Source organism: Nesoenas mayeri (genome assembly GCF_963082525.1).
Source record: "Nesoenas mayeri genome assembly, chromosome: 28".
Lineage (NCBI taxonomy): Eukaryota > Metazoa > Chordata > Aves > Columbiformes > Columbidae > Nesoenas > Nesoenas mayeri.
The window spans coordinates 1,544,663-1,562,535 of NC_137558.1; the positions used below are offsets into that span (position 1 = coordinate 1,544,663).

Genomic DNA, 17,873 nt, shown 5'->3' on the forward strand with positions numbered 1-17,873 from the left:
CCGGTGCCGCAATGCGGCCGGTTACCGGGACACGGCAGCGGCCCGAGGGGCGCAACACGGGCCCGAGGGGACAGCCGGGGGCCGCCGCCGCGCAGCAACGTGCCGGCCCTGTCCCCCTTGAGCTACTGGTTCCCCCAGGGTACCGGTTCCCCCAGTTCTACCAGCCCCTCCCGGTGCTCCCGTCCCCCCCCGGGCCGAGCAGCCGCCCCCGGCGCAGGCAGAGGAAGAGACAGGCCCAGGCGGAAGGAGAGCCAGGGAGTCTTCAACAGTTTATTAGAAAGAATGTAGACATTAAAAAAATCCCCGCTGCTCTGAACAGAAACTGAGGTTTTTCAGCCCGGATCGCGGCCCCACCCACACAGTGCAAAGACGATTTGGTCTGAAATAACAGATTAACGAGCAACAACGCGCAGCCCCGGCCCCGCAGCGGGAGGTGAAGCTCTGGGGACGGGCGGGAGGCTCCGGCAGAACTGGGGAATAAACCACCAAATCACAAGAATTTAGTTGTCAATAAAAACTTGAGCGCAACAGACCTGAAGACACCGCGGAGGAGCCAATGACTCGTTTCAGCCAGTTTTGTTCCCAGTCGTTAATTAATTTCAGGCCACAGAGTGGGGGGAAAAAAGAAAAAGACAAAAATTCTCATTTACCCCATGGTGTAAAGTGAAGAATTCCGGGTGTAATTACATCTGCTACGAGGAAAAGAGGCTCCGTAAACTTTATTGCGACTGCTCTGGATCCACCGGCTACACCTCAAGGGGGTTGTTTTTGGTTGGAAGGCTGGAACGCGGTTCATGCAGAACGTTACGGTCTCTGGCGGCCGCGGAGCCGCGCGCCGGGACACACCAACCCTCGGGGAAGCCATCGAAATGGGCTGAAAATGGGTTAAAGGATGCAGGATCTCCCGGGAGGGCTATCAACTCAGGAATTCTTATCTCAATTATGAAATGTTGTGATGAAGTTCTTTCCCCAAACCCTGAAGACGACGGTTGTTCTTACTCCAGATCCGGCATTTCTAGAGAGAAACAGGAGGGTGTTAGCGAGTGGGTTTGGTTGTTTTCTAAGGGGCTTTGGGGCAGTTCTGGGTCTCCCCCCGCACCCCGATACTCAAGCAGGGCCACCCCCAGAGGGGAAGATCCCACTGATCTTCATGCTGGTGCAGAAGCGCTTGCACCAGGTTCTACCATCTCAGGAATCAACTCAAGTCAGGATTTAGCAAGACCGAGCGCACAGAACATCCGCTGAACCCCAGCGCCAACTTACTCTCATCATCACTGTCCGGTGAGTCCTGCAAAGGAGAAACATTCACTGAGCAAACTGCACCCAAAGATGCTTCTCCCTCCACCCCCCAGCACACAAGCTGCTGTTTTGAAGTGCGTGGAGCGTGGGGCGCGTGTCAAAATCTCCCCATTCCACGCGACGTGTTCGTTTCCAGCCCCATAACGCCCGCGGTTGCGCTGCCCGGATGAGGTTTGGTGCGTTTTAATGTGTTACCAGCGCCGAGAGACGTGGGTTTGATATCACACCAAGCAAGTTGATATCACACCAAACTTACATCATCTGCCCCATCTACTTCTGGCAAATCTACATCGTCGTCTCCGCCCATGTTGTTCATCATCTGTTGGGAGAGAATCGCAGTGTTATGGGGTGAAGGCTGAGCTGGGGACAACCTAAAAGCAGCTTCAAACTGTTCCAAGCAACAGCTGCCAGGTGAAAGACAATTAAAAACTTCAATTAATTGTCTTGCAAAGCAACCAGCAGCTGCCACAGGAGATGTGTTCATTGAATACCCAAAAAGCGGTCACGGGAAAGCGCCGGGACGCGAAGCGCGGGTCCCCGTACCTCGGAAAAGCGGTCGAAGTTGGACATGTCTTCGTCTGAATCGTCCTCCCAGTCCTTCCAGTTGTTGAAGTCCACACTGAGCCAGTTGAGCTGCGGGGGACACGGGTTAGTGAGGGGGGGAGGGACAGCGGCGCTACGCGTCCATACAAACCGCGTTGTGATCAGAAGCGGCACCGCTACGTGTAAACGCGACCCAAATTCGAACCGAATGAAGCACCGACGCACCTTCGCCCTCTCTTTTGTTAACCGCGGCCACGCCTGGCCCGACTCCCCTTTTCGTAAACAACACAAGATAGATCTGTCTGTTCTTTTATGCTTTGACTCCTGGAAAAGAGCAAAGGCCCGTTAGCGCGACCCCAAACCTCAGCGGGAACTGCTCAGAACAAAGGGGATTTTCAGAAGACGATACTCACATTTGGATCAATATTATTAAAAAGATCAATTTCGTTTAAATGTTTAAAGTTATCGCTTCCTCCAAGACAACTGTTGAGACAAAAAGAAACAAGCGTTTAGCACGAAACATCCTATAGAACGAACGCGGCTCATTAACGGAACCCGCCGCCCTTACCTGAACGTGAGTTTGGATTTTTCAAAATTTACATTAACATCTTTACTGTCTTCGACGCAAAACTCCACAAAGACGTAGTCTCTCCGGTCGTACCACTTGGCGGAGGCGGGCTGCCTGCGGGTAGAGCGGGACGAGCGTCAGAGCCGCCGTTTGGCCCCATTTACCCCCAAACCATCACTTGTCTCCGTGTTTATCCCACCGGGTGAGAACCCAACGCTTTCCCTCTTTACCTAAACAAGCAGCGTTTCCTAAAAGTCCAACAACACAGGATAAAACCTTATAGGATGCTTTCAGTTGGAAAAGACCTTTACGGTCGGTAAGTCCAACCGTTATGTTCTTATTATGGTATTTTTAATTATGGGACACGTTTCCTCTTCCGACAGGGAATGATTCGCGGTGAAAAAGCAATGAAAGCGCCGTTTGTTCCCTCCGCTGGGGACAAACCCCAACACACCGTCACCCAACAGAGATTGTGGGAGAGAATTGCAGTGTTATGCGTTATGTGTTTGTTATGTGTTATGAGAATCACTCAGGACGACGCGGGGGCTCCTGAACCACGTTAACGCTCTGTAATGGTTTTCAATGGAGACGTCTCCGGCAATCCCGGGGAGCCGCACGTGCTCCTGGGTCTCGTAGCCACAATTTGGCCGCGACCTCGGTATCTCTGCCAAGATCGGGGAGTTTGAAGCACCGAGAGCCCGTTTGCAGCGCTTCAAAAGTCTCATTGAGCCGGCCTAGAGCCGCTGGAAACCTCACGTGCGTCTGAGCTGCGGAATCAAAGAGACTGCAGAAAATTTACTAGCCCAGAACCCGCGTTTCTACCACCGAACACGCCTGTTGTAATTAGAGCCGCGCTGGAGTTGCCTCTCTCGCTCTTTTTATCTGGTTTGTAAATCTCTGAACCTCCCGGAGGGAGGACGGAAACGTTCCTTAGGCCGGACTTACCGCTCCAACCGGTAGCGCGGCGCCGGAGCTGCCGAGCGCGGTTATGGATGCGCCGCAGCCGCTCGCGCTGCCCACGCGGAGGCTCCTTGGAGCCCCCCAAAAACCCCCTGTTTGCTCACCAGGTGCTGAGCGCCAGTGCCCAACTGTTCCTCCTTCCTTCCCAAACTCATCTCGGGGGACTCAGCCTCACGCCCTGTGCTCCGGTTACGCATCATCCCCGCGGGATTTACGTTTCCTTGAAGGAGATTAATTCAAACGCTATACGCACGTAACCACAGCGTCGGGTCGCCCGTATCCCACGTTCTCAAGGATTTAACCTGTCGCATCTACGTTCGCTGCCACCCGTGGCTTTGGGACTTCTTAACCCGTCCCTTCAAGTCCTCGCATCCTGAGGACGGTTGTGACAACAAAGCGGGTTCCAGAAGCTTCACAGCAGCACTTTCGGGTGACACACGCGCTCGGTGTCACCCCAGACGCCCGTCCCTGCCCACGATGGGCACAGACGCAGCTTCTCGCACCGAATGATGAACATCAGCTCTCGCCGTGCAATGCAAGAGGTTTCCAAACCTGTCCTGGAGCTTCGCCGCCACCAATCGCACTTACTAGGGACTCGGCTTTGTCTCCTGACACATCCTACAGCCTGAGGATGCTGCAAAAGTCACCTGCTGAACAACATCTTCAGCCCTAAGAAATCATCTTTACGTTATTAGTTTTCATTTCTATACCCTGGAAAAGGTTTTTCTTTAAAAAACTAGTTTCACGCTACAATTGTAAGCGGGATGCAGTAGCGCTGTAGTTTCTAGGTGATGTGTTCTACAGGCATTAAATGAAAACCTCCCAACTTTGTGACATCCTTCTTGCTTTCAGTCACACTGAGATGAGGTAAAAGCCTCGGGGACAAACAGCAACCGGCCGCACTTTCCTCAGCACCTGCAGATCAGCCTTTCGGAGCAACAAAAAGCCTCGGAAAAGCACAACCACCTTCGCTCATGGAAGGGAAAACCTGGAGATGCGGCGGGTAACAGCGCAACCCCCGGAACGGGCGGATTTCACCCCAAAAGCATCACCGTGCGGCGCTCGGCTCCTCCTTCCCCCGCCCCGCCGTGCGCACGGGAGCACACGCGGCCCCGGGGCCACCGCGGGATCGCACGGAGCTCGGCTGCTCGGGGCCCCGCGGCGGGGGTTCCCGGCGCCGTTCCCGGGGCCGTTCCCCGGGGCGCCCCGCGGGCAGGCGGATCAACGCGCCGCTCACCGGGGACTCCCGGCGGCTTCACCCGCGGCCGTTGGTGCCGCTCAACGCCCGCGCTGCGGGCGGCACCGGCCGCCGGGCGCCGCTCACCCTGCACACGCGGGCTCCATAGGAACGGGCGAACCCGCGGGAGGCGGCCCCGGGACAGGCCCCACGCCCGCTCCCTCAGGGCGCCTCCCAGCGCGGGCTCCGGGGCAGCGTCCTCCGGCGGCCAGGCCGCGCCCCCCCCCCCCCGCGCTCCCCATCCGCGGGCCTCACATGGCGAACGGCGGCGGCTCCGGCTGGCGCTCGGGGCGGTGCGGGCCGGGTCCGGCGGAGCGCGGCGGTACCGGGGGCAGGGCCGAGGCGGCGGCTGCTCGGGGCTCGGCGCGGCCTCGCTCCCACAATGCCCCGCGCGGCGGCGCCCAGCGCTGGTGACGCAGCAAAATACCCGCCGCGCCGCCTCCCGCCGCCGCCGCTGCGCATGCGCGCCCGCCGCGTGCGGCCCCTGGCGCGCGGGGCCGGCCGCCCCGCCCCGCCCGCGCCCCGCCCCTCCCGCGCGCGCGCCCGCTCCCTCCTCCCTTCTAGCAGCTTCTCGCCGCGCAGGCGCGTTGCGCTCCGGGGGGGTGGGAAGGGGCGGGGCCGGCGGTTGCCGTGGCGACGGGGCAGCCGCAGCGCGGCCTGGTCGGCGGACGGGGCTCAGCCGGGCTCGATCCCGACCCCAGCCCGCCCCGCCGCCGTTAGACCCCCCGGTTTGGGTCACGCACACCCCTGGCTGCGGGAGCACGTGCTGGCGGGCAGGGCCCGGGACGGCAGCTCCGGGCTCACAGAACCCCAGAGCGTCAGGGGTTGAAGGCACCTGGAAAGCTCATCCAGTGCAATCCCCCCATGGAGCAGGAACACCCAGATGAGGTTACACAGGAACCAGGCGGGTTGCAATGTCTGCAGAGGAGGAGACTCCACAACCCCCTGGGCAGCCTGGGCCAGGCTCTGCCACCCTCACCACGAACAAGCTTCTTCCCATATTTAAGCGGAACCTCCTGTGTTCCAGTTTGCACCCATTGCCCCTTGTCCTGTCACTGGTTGTCACCAATGGCTCCATCCTCCTGACACTGCCCCTTTCCACATTGATCACCATTAATCAATCACCCCTCAGTGTCCTCTTGTCCAGCTCCAGAGCCCCAGCTCCCTCAGCCTTTCCTCACACGGGAGATGCTCCACTCCCTCCAGCATCTTGGTGGCTGCGCTGGACTCTCTGCAGCAGTTCCCTGTCCTGCTGGAACTGAGGGGCCACAACTGGACACAAGATTCCAGGTGTGGTCTCCCCAGGGCAGAGCAGAGGGGCAGGAGAACCTCTCTGACCTACTGACCACCCCCTTCTAACCCCCCCAGGTCCCATTGGCTTCCTGGCCACAAGGGCCCAGTGCTGGCTCAGCCCACAGCACCGGGATTCCCAGCTGGTCTCCCATCCAAGTACTGACCGGGCCCGACCCTGCTTAGCTTCCAAGGGCATTCTCAGGGTGATATGGCTGTATATATTATATACATATATGTATGTTCCCCAGGTATATCCTGACAATATCTGAACTAAACCCTTTTCTCAAGGGCAGAGCAGAGGGGCAGGAGAACCTCTCTGACCTACTGACCCCCCCCTTCTAACCCACACCAGGGTTCTTAATTATTAATAAACTGTCGAATGCCGCTGTGCAAACCTCCTGCGCCATCCCTGCCCCAGGCCTGGCCAGGCTGAGGGTACCGAAGGGCTCCCGGTACCAAAGGTCGCCATCACCCATTAAATCCCCTCCGGCTTCCTGGGGACAGAAAGGACACAAGGGACAGGACATTGGGGCTGAGATCTCCCCCAGGAACGTTCCACCCCAGGGCTGGGTGGGCAGTGAAGCCGACACAGAGCAGAACGTATGTCACCAACAATAAGCCACAACTTTTATTAATCGATAGAAATAGTACAAATTTTAAATTTAGTTGCATCTTACTCTTCTCTGAAACACCAAAAAAGGTTCCTTGCTCTGGCAGCTACATCGTCAACTCCTGCAGAGAGAAAGGCCGGTGAGAAGCCGGCGGCACCGACCCCGGGACGTCCCCCCGGCACGCGCACTCACCATTATCGCGTTTACGATGTCGTTACTGTTGTTCTTGAGCGCACGCACGGCCTTTGCTCGCGACACATTCGCCTGCGACATCACCAGCTCGATGTCTTTCACCTCGACGCCGGTCTCGTCAACCTGAAGGACACGGAGCAGTGGGATTCGCACCAGCCCTGCGCACCGTTCTGGCTCCGTGTCAGGATTGGGAGGCACAACCAGCCCTGGGGACCGGACCCCCCCGGGAAGGGCATCACGGCCAAAACGTGGACAAGGGAAGGGAACGCGGGGATCCGAACACAAAGTGCAGAAGCTGTGCAAGACGCACAGCCCCTCGGAGCGGGGAAGGCGCCCGTACCTCCTCTTCCTCGCTCTCCTCCTGCACAGTGGGGGTCTGTGTGTTTTCCTGGATGTTTGAAACGGCTTCTCCTTGCACTTTGAACTTCTCGGCAGCTGCCAGCTGGGCCTGCTGGGACAGGTCTTCGATCTGGAGGAGGGAAGAGGCGTGAGCGAGGCCGGCCCTGCGCGGAGCAGGACGCGGAGCCGCAGCGTCCGCTCACCTTCGCTTCGCCGAAGACGATGTAGGTGTCTGACGCCGGGCTCTTGTACACGTCTGGCTTTGTGATGACGAAGAGGATGTTCTTGGATTTCCGGATGGTGACTCTGGTTACTCCTGTCACCTGGCGCAGGCCCAGTTTAGACATTGCCTGAAAAACATGAGAGAAACACGAGTTACTGAGACAGCGCGGCCGGCGAAAAGACGCATCCACACATCTGCTCTCCAGAGATCGGCGTGCTCGCGTTTTCCTGCTGCAGAGCGGTGCTCCTGAGGGGGAACACCCCACACCAGGACTGCGAGACCCACAGCACAACCCTGGGCCCCTCCACACGAGGAGTTTTGCCCTGAATAGAGTCACACAAACCTCCCTCGGCTCCAGAACGCCAAGTGGGGACCATATGGGGCAGGAGGAGCTGCAGCCCTGAGTGGGGCGCAGGGTGAAGACCCCAGAACTTGGGGACACGCAGTTTGATCCACCCACCGCCCCACCTCACCTTCCGTGCTTTCTTTTCACTCCGGCTCTGTTTTGCTTTGCTAACGGGTTCTTCATCTATTTCGGCGGCTGCCGCGAGCTGCATGGAGAGAAAAGAAGCAATTATGAGAATCCCGTGGCGGTGGAGGATGACACCAGCACGGACCCTGCGTCGCCGCTGCCACGCGCCGCCCGCCCTACCTGTGCCTGCTGTGTCGTGGCCTGTGTGGAGTCTTGCTCTTCGAGCTCTGGTACAGATTCATCGCTGTCAGACTCTGTTCCGGACCCTAAAAACACACACCCGTCACTCTGCAGCTCGAGCGGGTCCAGGGGACGCAGTGAGATCACCCCCATGCTGTCGGAGCCCTGTGGGTGCCTGGAGACGCGCTCTGGAATGCCGAGTCGCCGGGACGCAGCCCTGGCCTGAAACGCAGCCGGGGACCCCCCAGCTCCCTGCGGTGAAGCTGCGGCCGCAGGAGCTCAGACACGGCACAGAAAAGAAATCAAATTCCCCGGGTCCTTTCCGTGACTTCACCACGGGACAATTTGCAATTATCCTGAAAAACCCCATCAGGGAGCGGCCTCTGTGCCAGGTCCTGCCAGCTGCCGGAGCCGGGGTGGCTCAGAGCGCTGCCAGCTCCTGCAGCACCGCTGCCACCAGCTTGCCAACCGTGGCATGGCTGTGTGCGACCACAGGGGAGCAAGCGGAGCAGAGCCGGAGGGCGGAAGGACCCCCACAACGCAGCCGTTACCTGGATTCGGTCCCGTTTCCTCCCCTGGACAGGGCCCTGCAGCCACGCAGGAGCCCTTGGCACAGCTCTGCCGGTGTCGGTGCGCGCACAGGACGGGCCCGCTTGGGCACCCGCGCTGCCCGCAGCTCCCATCCGCTGGCAGATGGACAGAGGGAGAACCACGACAGCAGACACACAACCGGGTACACACCGGAGCCGCAGCGCCCGCGCCACAAACACACCGTGCTCCGTGCCAACAACAGGCGTTAGTGCCACTGGCTGCGCCAAGCCCGGTCCCAGGGCCGTCTCCCTCCCCGTTCCCCGGCTCACCGGCTGCTCGGGGCAATGGGCTCGGTCCCGCACGGCTCAGCGCCGGGCACCGAGCGGCGCCGTGGGCGGGTTAGTATCCGGTGGGCAGGCAGTGACACTCCATGCACACAGCAAACCCCGGCGGCAAATACCCTTGTCGTTCCTCAGGACGGGCTTAGTCGGGGGAGCGGGGGCCCCCAGGGGGGCCACGGCCGCACGGGGAGACAGGTCCACCAGGATGGGCCGCACCGGTGGCTCGGCGGCAGGTGGCTCAGGGGGGATCAGAGGTGGCAGGTCCTCGTCCTCGGTGGCAGTGCTGACGGGGGCCGCAGCCTTCGCAGGGGGTTTGGAGGGGGGCGGGCAGGGGCCTGGCTTGCTCACCTTGCCAGGAGGGGGCTGCTTTTTGGTGGGGGCAGAGGCCTCTGCTTTTTGGGGAGCAGGGGCTGCATGATCAGCTGATGGCTTTGGGGGGGCACCAGGAACCCCTGGAGCTGCTGGGGGGGCAGCTGGGGCTGCAACGGGGCTCTTGGGGGGGGCTTTGGGTGCAGGAGGCGCAGCTGGTGCTGCAGGGGCAGAGGGAGCAGCAACGGGGCTGCCCTTTGCCGGCTTTTTGGGGGCTGTGGGGGCAGCTGGAGCTGCGGGAGCAGCCGGGGCAGCAACAGGGCTCTTGGGAGCCGCTTTGGCTGCGGCAGCCGGTGGAGCTTTCGCTGCTGGTGCAGCCGGAGCAGGAGGAGACAGCGGGGCAGCGACCGGGCTCACCGGAGGCGATTTGGCCACAGGAGGGGTGGCTGGAGCTGCCAGTGCTGGGGTGACAGGCGGGGAGCTGGCAGGGGCTGCGGCCACAGCAGGCACAGGAGCTGCCGGGGGGGATCCAGGACTCGCTGGAGTTGCTTTGGCTGGAGCAGCCACGGCTGCTGTGGCACTGGGAGCTGCTGGAGTGGCACTGGGAGCTGCTGGTGCGGCACTAGGAGCCGCTGGGGTGGCACTGGGAGCCGCTGGGGTGGCACTGGGAGCCGCTGGGGTGGCACTGGGAGCTGCTGGTGCGGCACTAGGAGCCGCTGGTGCGGCACTAGGAGCCGCTGGGGTAGCACTGGGAGCCACTGGGGCGGCACTGAGAGCCGCTGGGGTGGCACTGGGAGCTGCTGGAGCGGCACTGGGAGCCGCTGGGGTGGCACTGGGAGCCACTGGGGCGGCACTGGGAGCCGCTGGGGTGGCACTGGGAGCCGCTGGGGCGGCACTGGGAGCCGCTGGAGCGGCACTAGGAGCCACTGGGGTGGCACTAGGAGCCACTGGGGCAGCACTGGGAGCCGCTGGGGTGGCACCGGGAGCTGCTGGTGTCAGTGGCCCTGGGGGACAAGGGGCAGCTCCTGCAGAAGGTTTGGCTGGGGCAGGAGCTGCCACAGGTGCTGCTGGAGGGTCTGGGCTGCCGGGAGGTGTCCTGGCTGCAGAGGGAGGGACTGGGGGGGCAGCAGCTGGGGCTGCCGGGGGACTGGTTTTGGTGACAGGAGCAACTGGGAGCTGTGGGGAGAGTGGAGCACCAGGGGCTGGGCCCGGCAGGGCAGCAGCGGGGCTCCCAGGGGACATCCCAGCCGGCGGCAGGGGGACAGGGGGTGACAATGGGGCCGTGGGGACAGCTGGGACGACAGGCGGTGAGATGGCACCAGAAGAAGCGGGGGGCGGCAGGGGACAGGCCGGGGCTCGGGGCTCGGCCGGAGCAGCAGCCAGCGGGGCAGCCGCGGGGCTGCCCGGGGACAGCGGCACCGCCGGGGCGGCTGCTGCCGGTGCCGCAGTGGGACCAAGCGGGGCCGTCACAGGCAGAGGTGGGGAGCCCGGGCTCTGGGGACACACCGTGGCCATGGGGGCTGCTGGAGGGACAGGGGAGGGAGGGAGAGGGGTTTGGGCTACCCCAGGGACACCTGCCACGGGGGGAGAACCGGGACTCACCAGGGGAGCTGCCGGCACTGCAGCAGGAGCAGCAGCCAGAGCCGGGGCTCCTGGAGACACTGGGGTAACTGGAACAGGCCCTGGAGACCCTGGGGCTGCAGCCGGGGACGGGGGAGCTGGAGGTGGGGGGACAGTAACTGGGACCTGCAGAGCTGGGGTGGGGAGCGGGGGGGGCACCGAAAACACGGGGGTCACCGCAGCCGGGACCACAGGTGGGGAAACGAGGGCCGGGCTGGGCGGCTCTGCAGGGAGAGCCGGGCCCGGAGCCGGGGAAGGAGCAGCCTGAGGAGCAGCTGGAGGAGAGAAAGAGAGTGAAGCCATGAGAGAAGGGACAGGAGATGGTGGTTGGCCCGGCACAGCCGTGGCACAGCCGTGGCACAGCCGTGGCACAGCCGTGGCACAGCCCCGGCCAGCACGGCACAGCCATGGCTGGAGCTCTGACGCTGCTCCAAGCCTGGGAAATCACATCCCCACTGGTGGGAACAGGCGGGTGACAAGGACCCCCCCAAGGACAGGAAGGAAAGTCCAATGTGACAGTGTCCCAGGAGCGCCCTGGCAGGGGACAGCCCCCCCCAGCCCCAGCAGGCAGAAGCCCCTTGGGGACAAGGACACCGAGGGACAACACTGAGTCCCTGCGCTCCCCCTGCAAGCTGTTAGGGTTAAGGTCACTGCAGCCCCCAGAACGGCAAACTCCGGTTAACAGGCACACGGTGTTAACAAGGGTTCCGCGTACCTGGCGCTGGAGCAGCGACTGGGGCTGCGGGAGGGGCTGGAGCTGAACGGGGAGAACAAGAGTTGATTAGGACGAGTCCCATGGCCCTGAGCACTCGCCAGCCGGTTCCTCCACGAGCCGCCTCCAGCCAGCACCGGGAGAGCTGGTTATTCCGAACGGCACCGGCACGATCAAAGGGGAAGAGGCTGTGACAGCCAGCGAAAGCAGCACCAGCCTGACCAGCGGAACCGGCACCACAGCCGGTTGGGAGAGCAGAACCAGCCTAGCCACGCGCCAACGCAACTGCGCACCCGCCCTCCGGCAGCTCTGGCCCCGCACGTCCCGGCACGTCCGCTGGTGGGACGGCGAAGGGAGAAACCATCGACAGCCGCAGAGCCCAAATCAGGCTGGTTCAGAGAGCCCGGCACGACACGGGAGCACCAGACCTCCTAATGCCCCGTTTTCCCAAGCTCTCCCCAAACGGGAGGAGATGGGCACCAGCCCAGCGCTGGGCAGCCGCTCCAGGAGCACTGGACAGCAGTGACAGTGCACACAGGCATGAGGACACTCGGTGTTCTGGGAAACACACCGGCCCCTCGAGCAGAAGCAACAACCGCGGCCATGAGCTGAGCTGGACCTGAGGCCCCGCAGCACCGGAGAGACGGACAGCGGCTGGACAGACACCGGCTGGACAGACACCGGCCATCACCGGAGCACCCGTTCCAGCTCCCCAACACCTGCGCTACATGTGATATTTCCGGTTCACACCTCTCCGCTGACAGCCCCACACAGCGGTGGCTGCAGAACCCCAGAGTGTCAGGGGTTGAAGGCACCTGGAAAGCTCATCCAGTGCAATCCCCCCATGGAGCAGGAACACCCAGATGAGGTTACACAGGAACCAGGCGGGTTGGAATGTCTGCAGAGAAGGAGACTCCACAACCCCCTGGGCAGCCTGTTCAGGCTCTGCCACCCTCACCACGAACAAGTTTCTGCTCATATTTAAGCAGAACCTCCTGTGTTCCAGTTTGCACCCATTGCCCCTTGTCCTGTCACTGGTTGTCACCAATGGCTCCATCCTCCTGACACTGCCCCTTTCCATATTGATTACTATTAATTAATCACCCCTCAATCTCACAGAATCACAGAATATCAGGGACTGGAAGGGACCTCAAAACATCATCCAGTCCAACCCTCTGTCACCCTCACCACGAACAAGTTTCTGCTCAGATTTAACTGGAACCTCCTGTGTTCCAGTTTGCACCCATTGCCCCTTGTCCTGTCACTGGTTGTCACCAGCAGAGCCTGGCTCCATCCTCCTGACACTGCCCCTTTCCATATTGATCCCCAGGAATGAGTCCCCCCTCAGTGTCCTCTTGTCCAGCTCCAGAGCCCCAGCTCCCTCAGCCTTTCCTCACACGGGAGATGCTCCACTCCCTCCAGCTCTTCATGGCTCCGCACCACCCCCGGTTCAGTGGGGAATGGACACGCACCCAAACCCGGCCCCACATGCCCCCTCGGCCCGGCCACGTCCCGCGGGATTCCAGTCGCGGCTCCCGCAGCCACAGCCGAGGGGGTTTTGCCGGGATCCCCCGGAACGCGCCCCGGTGCCCGCTCCCCCGGGCTCACCTGTCTCAGCCTGCGGCTGCGGCAGCTCCTGCTCGGTGGCCGGGACGGTTTCTGTCGCTTCGCCGGGCATTGCTGGGGAGAGGGACAGGGCGGCAGGCCCGGGCTCGCCGGGGCTCGGGACAGCCCGAGCGCGGCCCCCGGGAACCCAGAGACCCCAATCCCCCAGCACCGCTCAGCCGCCGTCGGTCCCGGGCACCCCCGGCCCGGCGGACCCCGAGCGCCGCCCGGTCCCGGTGCCAACGGGGCTCCCGCGAACCGGCGCCTCGCCCGCCTCCCCCTCCCCGGAGCGGGTGGCCCCTTCCCGGTGCGCGGGGCCATCCCCGCCGCCCAGCCCTGCCCGGCGCGACCACAACCCCAGCGGCGGCTTCCACCGGGTCGCCACTGCCCTCCCGCCCTCCCTCCCGGCCCCGCCGCGGCGCCGGGCGGGCGGATGGCGGCGGATGGCGGCGGCGGGACTCACCGTGCGGGGAGCAGGGCCCAAGATGGCGGCGGAAAGAGACCGAAGAGCTGGAAGCGCGACTTCCGGCACGAAGAGCACTTCCGGTGCAGCGGCAGCACCCGCCGCCCGCCCCGGGAACCGCGCTCGGGCGTTCCGGGCTGCGCTGGGACCCCCCGGGTGGTGTACGGGGAACAGGGACCCCCGGGGTGGGGTACGGGGGGGTGCGGGGGACAGGGACCCTTGGGGTGGGATACCGGGGACAGGGACCCCCGGGGTGGGTTACCGGGGACAGGGACCCCCGGCTCTCCCGTGGCACCAGCTCCATCTCCCTCCCTCCTCGGTGCATCCACAGGTGCAGGCGCTGGGGTAACAAAGACTTTTAATGGTTTTTGTGTAGAAAAGGAACAAAAGGCACAAAAATTGTGAAGGGCCCGCGGGGCCACCAGCCCTGGGGTCCCCGCTCACGGCACTGGGAGCACTGGGACCCCCGGCCGGTGCAGGTGACAACAGCAGAGTCCTCAGTGTCCCCATGTCCAGGACCCGCGTCCCCGAGACCTCAGAAGTCTCCTTGCAGGTCTGCAGAGAGGAGAAACGGGTCATTTTATAGATAAAGCGGTTTCTCAGAGCCGGGGTCCCCCCTCGGGGTCCCCCCTGCCCCTCACCGCTGCGCCGCAGCCGTTCGCCCCGCCGGGCGCGCTCCATCTCCTCCACGAACTGCTCCAGCAGCCGCACGTAGGGAGCCAGGCTGGTCTTCTTGTAGTCTGGGGGGATTCGGGGGTTGAGCAGGAGTAGGGCAGGGGGACCCCCCGCTCACCCCAGACCCCCCCGCTCACCTTGGACCCCCCACTCACCCCGGACCCCCCCGCTCACTCCAGACCCCCCGCTCACCCTGGACGCCCCACACACCCCGGACACTCTCGCTCACTCCAGACCCCCCTCTCACCCCGGACCCCCCCGCTCACTCCAGACCCCCCGCTCACCCCAGACCCCCCGCTCACCCCGGACCCTCCCACTCACCCCGGACCCCCTGCTCTCTCCAGACCCCCCGCTCACCCCGGACCCCCTGCTCACCCCAGACCCCCCTCTCACCCCAGACCCGCTCACTCCGGACCCTCCCACTCATCCCGGACCCCCCCACTCATCCTGGACCCCCCACTCACCCCAGACCCCCCTGCTCACTCCGGACCACCCCCCGCTCACCCCGGTTCCCCCCGCTCACCCCGCACCCCCCGCTCACCCTGCACCCCCCGCTCACCCCAGACTCCCCCGCTCACTCTAGACTCCCCTGCTCACTCCAGACCCCCCGCTCACCCCGGATCCCCCGCTCACCCCGGACCCCGCCCTGCTCACCCCGGTTCCCCCCGCTCACCCCGCACCCCCCGCTCACCCCGGACCCCCCCGCACACCCCAGACCCCCCCGCTCACTCCAGACCCCCCGCTCATCCCGGACCCCCTGCTCACCCCGGACCCCCTGCTCACCCCGGACCCCTCCGCTCACCCCGGACCCCCCACTCACCCCGCACCCCCCGCTCACCCCGGACCCCCCCGCACACCCTGCTCACCCCAGACCCCCCCCACTCACCCAGCACCCCCCACTCATCCCGGACCCCCCGCTCACCCCAGACCCCCCGCTCACCCCGGACCCCCCGCTCACCCCGGACCCCCCCACTCACCCCGCACCCCCCACCCCCCGCTCACCCCGCACCCCCCGCTCACCCCGCACCCCCCGCTCACCCCGCACACGACGCTTGGGCTCCGTCTCGCCGCCGTCCTCCTGCTCCCCGGCATCGCCAGCCGCGTCCAGCTCGTGGCACAGGGAGCTGCGGGACGTGGCGGGACACGGTGGGACATGGCAGGGGCTGCCGGCCCCCCCGGGACCCCCCAAACCCACTCACGTACCTGATGGTGGGGACGGCGAACGGGTCAAACTGGTCCAGCCTCTGCAGATCCAGCGGCACCGAAACGCGACCTGCGAGAGAGGGGACTCATGGCGGGGGGTCCTTGGGGGGTGCGGGTCCCGCAGGCCCCCAGCCCCACCTGTTTTGGGGTGCACGCTGAAGGGGCTCTTGAGCAGGTGGCCCACGCCCTTGCTGACGTTGATGTCGAGGCGGGGGAAGCAGTACTGCAGCATGATCTCCCAGTCCGCGTAGCACGGCGTGACGCCCTTCCCGGTCGCCGCCTGCCGCGGTGGGGACAGATAGGTCAGGGGGGGCCCGTGGGAGCCCCCAACCCCACCCGGGGTGCCCACTCACCCGTGTCCGCTCCATGCGGTCCTTCAGCAGCGCCCAGCGCTGCGCCGAGTCGCGCTTCTTGGGGAACTCGCTCTGCAGCGGCTCCCGGTGCTGTGGCCACGGTCAAGGCTGATTGCGGACCCCGCCGGTCCCGTTGCCCCCGCGCAGACCCCCCCTGCACATCCAGCAAAGCCAAAGCGTGAAGGATATCATCCGGAACGAGCGCCAGCACCTTGTCCCAGCTCTCCGGGCTGCCCAGGATGTCCTGCCCCACCAGCGCGTACGCCTTGAAGTATTTCTCCACCACGCCGACCGAGCGCCTGCGGAGCGGCGGGGAAAGGGTCAACCGTGGGTTGTGACAAGGGACGTTTAGGTTGGATATATGGAAAACATTCTGCGCAGAAAGGGCTGTTGGGCACCGAACAGGCTGCCCAGGGCAACGGTGGAATCACCATCCCTGGGGGGGTTTAAAAGCGCATAGATGAGGTTCTTGGGGACGCGGTTTAGCGCTAAAGTTGGGTTATCGATGATCCTGAAGGTGTCACCCAACTAAAATGATTCTACCCCGTAAGCAGGGGTCCCCACACACCTGATGAACGGGTGGATGGGCTCGCACAGGTTCACCTTCTTCACCGTCTCCGCTCCGCCCTGGGGACACAGCGGCGCTCAGGGCGGGGGGGGCGGGCAGGGGGTCCCCGGCGCCCCCGCACCCACCTTCACCAGGCTCAGGTACTCCACGGTGGCCGCCCGCAGCGCCGGGGACCATTTCCGCACTGCGTCGTCGCACACCCAGCAGTGGACGCCCCTCCGGCCCGAGTACACCCACAGCCGGTGCCGCACGCCCAGATCCTCTGCGGGGGAACAGCCGGTGTCGGCACGGGATGTGGTGCCCCCCAGCGCCACAACCCCCCCGGTTCGCAGTCAGGGTGTTGCTGTGGGGCAGAGCGCAGTCAGGATGGCACCCCCAAGCCCCTCACCCACGAGCGCGCGGTCGATGACGCGCACGGCGATGGTCATCAGGGTCCAGCACTTGGCGCAGATGTCGGCGGAGCTGCGGGCAGAGTCGGGGGGGTCAGGCTGCCCCGCGCCCCCTTCGTCCCACCCCGCGTTCCAGCCACCCACCTGCAGCACGTCCGCACATCGTCGTAGTCCGTCATGTCGATGTCAAACACCAGCTCCTTCTCCTGCGGCTGGAAGGCGCCCAGGTGCACCGTGTTGTGCTGGTTGGGCTGCGGGACGGGACGGGCTCAGTGGGGACCCCGGTGGCCGCGTCCCCCGAGGCGGGGGGTCGGGACTCACCCGGTGGGAATAGACGGCCCCGATGTCGATCTTGTAGGGGTTGATGCGCTGCAGCTCCCGCTCCAGCTCCTGGGGGCTGCCGAACGACTGGAACCGCAGGTAAACATCGTCTCGCAGCGTGAAGGAGAATTCCCGCAGCTGGAAATAGTTCTTGACGGCTGCGGGGAGCGGGGGGGGCCGGGCTGAGAGCAGGGACACCCCTCCCTGCACCGACCCCCATTTCCCGGTCACCGCGGTGTCCCGGGAGCCGGTCCCGCGGTCCCCGCCCCGCTCACCGCCGCCGTAGCTGAGCCAGCGCCCGTAGGCGCCGTGCGGGAAGAGCCGCCGGTAAAAGACCGGGAGCAGCTCGGGCAGCGCCGCCGGTTCGAACGGCGCCATGGCGGGAAACGGCGGCGGGAAGCGGCGGGACCGGCCCGGGGGCCGCCGGGAGCTGTAGTCCGGCCCCGGGGAGGGGCGGTCCCGGGGCACCGCGGGGTTCCGGACACACCGCGGGGCACAAAGCGCCGGGGGAACGGGGGGTGTGCGGGGACTCCCGGATCGCGGGGTCCGAGCGGTGCCCGATGGTCCCGGGGTCCGCGGGAGCCCCCGGGCGCTGCCCCGCTCCGGGATAACGATCCCCCGGCGGCCCCGCGGCTGCGACCGGACCCGAAACGACGCGGTTGGAGCCGCAGCGGCGCCCCGGGGCGGAGCTGCAGCCCCGGGACCGGACACCCGCACCGGGACCGCACCTGGGGGGCACCACAGACGGGGCGGAGCCGCCGGGGGCTCGGTAGTGTCGACGGCCCCCACGGCCCCGCGGTCTTTGCACCGGAGCCACTGATGACCCCGCGCTAATTAATCATTAGCGGGTGCCACACGGGCAAGAT

At 64.5% G+C, this 17,873-nt stretch overlaps 4 protein-coding genes across 5 annotated transcripts; all 4 read right to left on the minus strand.

Annotated features, from left to right (window-relative positions):
• Positions 1–246: 246 nt before the first annotated feature.
• Positions 247–5,069, minus strand: PTGES3 (prostaglandin E synthase 3; the record flags this gene model as incomplete). The annotated part of the gene is given in 10 exon segments (XM_080360449.1): positions 247–1,015; positions 1,264–1,288; positions 1,556–1,618; positions 1,843–1,932; positions 2,068–2,166; positions 2,256–2,325; positions 2,411–2,524; positions 4,863–4,908; positions 4,911–5,003; positions 5,006–5,069. Coding segments are annotated over 10 exon segments (684 nt in total). The 3' UTR covers positions 247–995.
• Positions 5,070–6,505: 1,436 nt separating this feature from the next.
• Positions 6,506–13,584, minus strand: NACA (nascent polypeptide associated complex subunit alpha). 2 transcript variants are annotated; one of them, XM_080360481.1, is made up of 9 exons: positions 13,499–13,514; positions 13,039–13,110; positions 11,434–11,475; positions 7,918–8,003; positions 7,739–7,816; positions 7,246–7,392; positions 7,044–7,172; positions 6,704–6,826; positions 6,506–6,632 (listed from the first exon to the last, which is right to left on the minus strand). In XM_080360481.1, the coding sequence occupies exons 2-9, from the start codon at positions 13,106–13,108 to the stop codon at positions 6,618–6,620; spliced, it is 690 nt and encodes a 229-aa protein (XP_080216607.1). In that variant the 5' UTR covers positions 13,109–13,110; positions 13,499–13,514; the 3' UTR covers positions 6,506–6,617. The 2 variants fall into 2 exon arrangements, with proteins under 2 accessions (XP_080216607.1, XP_080216608.1); XM_080360482.1 differs by lacking the exon at positions 11,434–11,475 and having other exon boundaries at positions 13,499–13,584.
• LOC308050380 (uncharacterized protein) lies at positions 8,672–11,412 on the minus strand. Its single transcript, XM_080360480.1, has 2 exons — positions 8,778–11,412; positions 8,672–8,693 (listed from the first exon to the last, which is right to left on the minus strand). Exon 1 carries the CDS (start codon positions 11,019–11,021, stop codon positions 8,814–8,816), a length of 2,208 nt encoding a protein of 735 aa, XP_080216606.1. The 5' UTR covers positions 11,022–11,412; the 3' UTR covers positions 8,672–8,693; positions 8,778–8,813.
• A 263-nt stretch (positions 13,585–13,847) lies between the features above and the next one.
• On the minus strand, positions 13,848–17,409 carry PRIM1 (DNA primase subunit 1). The gene is made up of 13 exons (XM_080360483.1): positions 17,283–17,409; positions 17,008–17,165; positions 16,831–16,937; positions 16,686–16,759; positions 16,423–16,559; positions 16,298–16,356; positions 15,918–16,028; positions 15,730–15,820; positions 15,515–15,656; positions 15,377–15,446; positions 15,212–15,297; positions 14,140–14,238; positions 13,848–14,053 (listed from the first exon to the last, which is right to left on the minus strand). The coding sequence occupies exons 1-13, from the start codon at positions 17,383–17,385 to the stop codon at positions 14,034–14,036; spliced, it is 1,257 nt and encodes a 418-aa protein (XP_080216609.1). The 5' UTR covers positions 17,386–17,409; the 3' UTR covers positions 13,848–14,033.
• Positions 17,410–17,873: the final 464 nt, after the last annotated feature.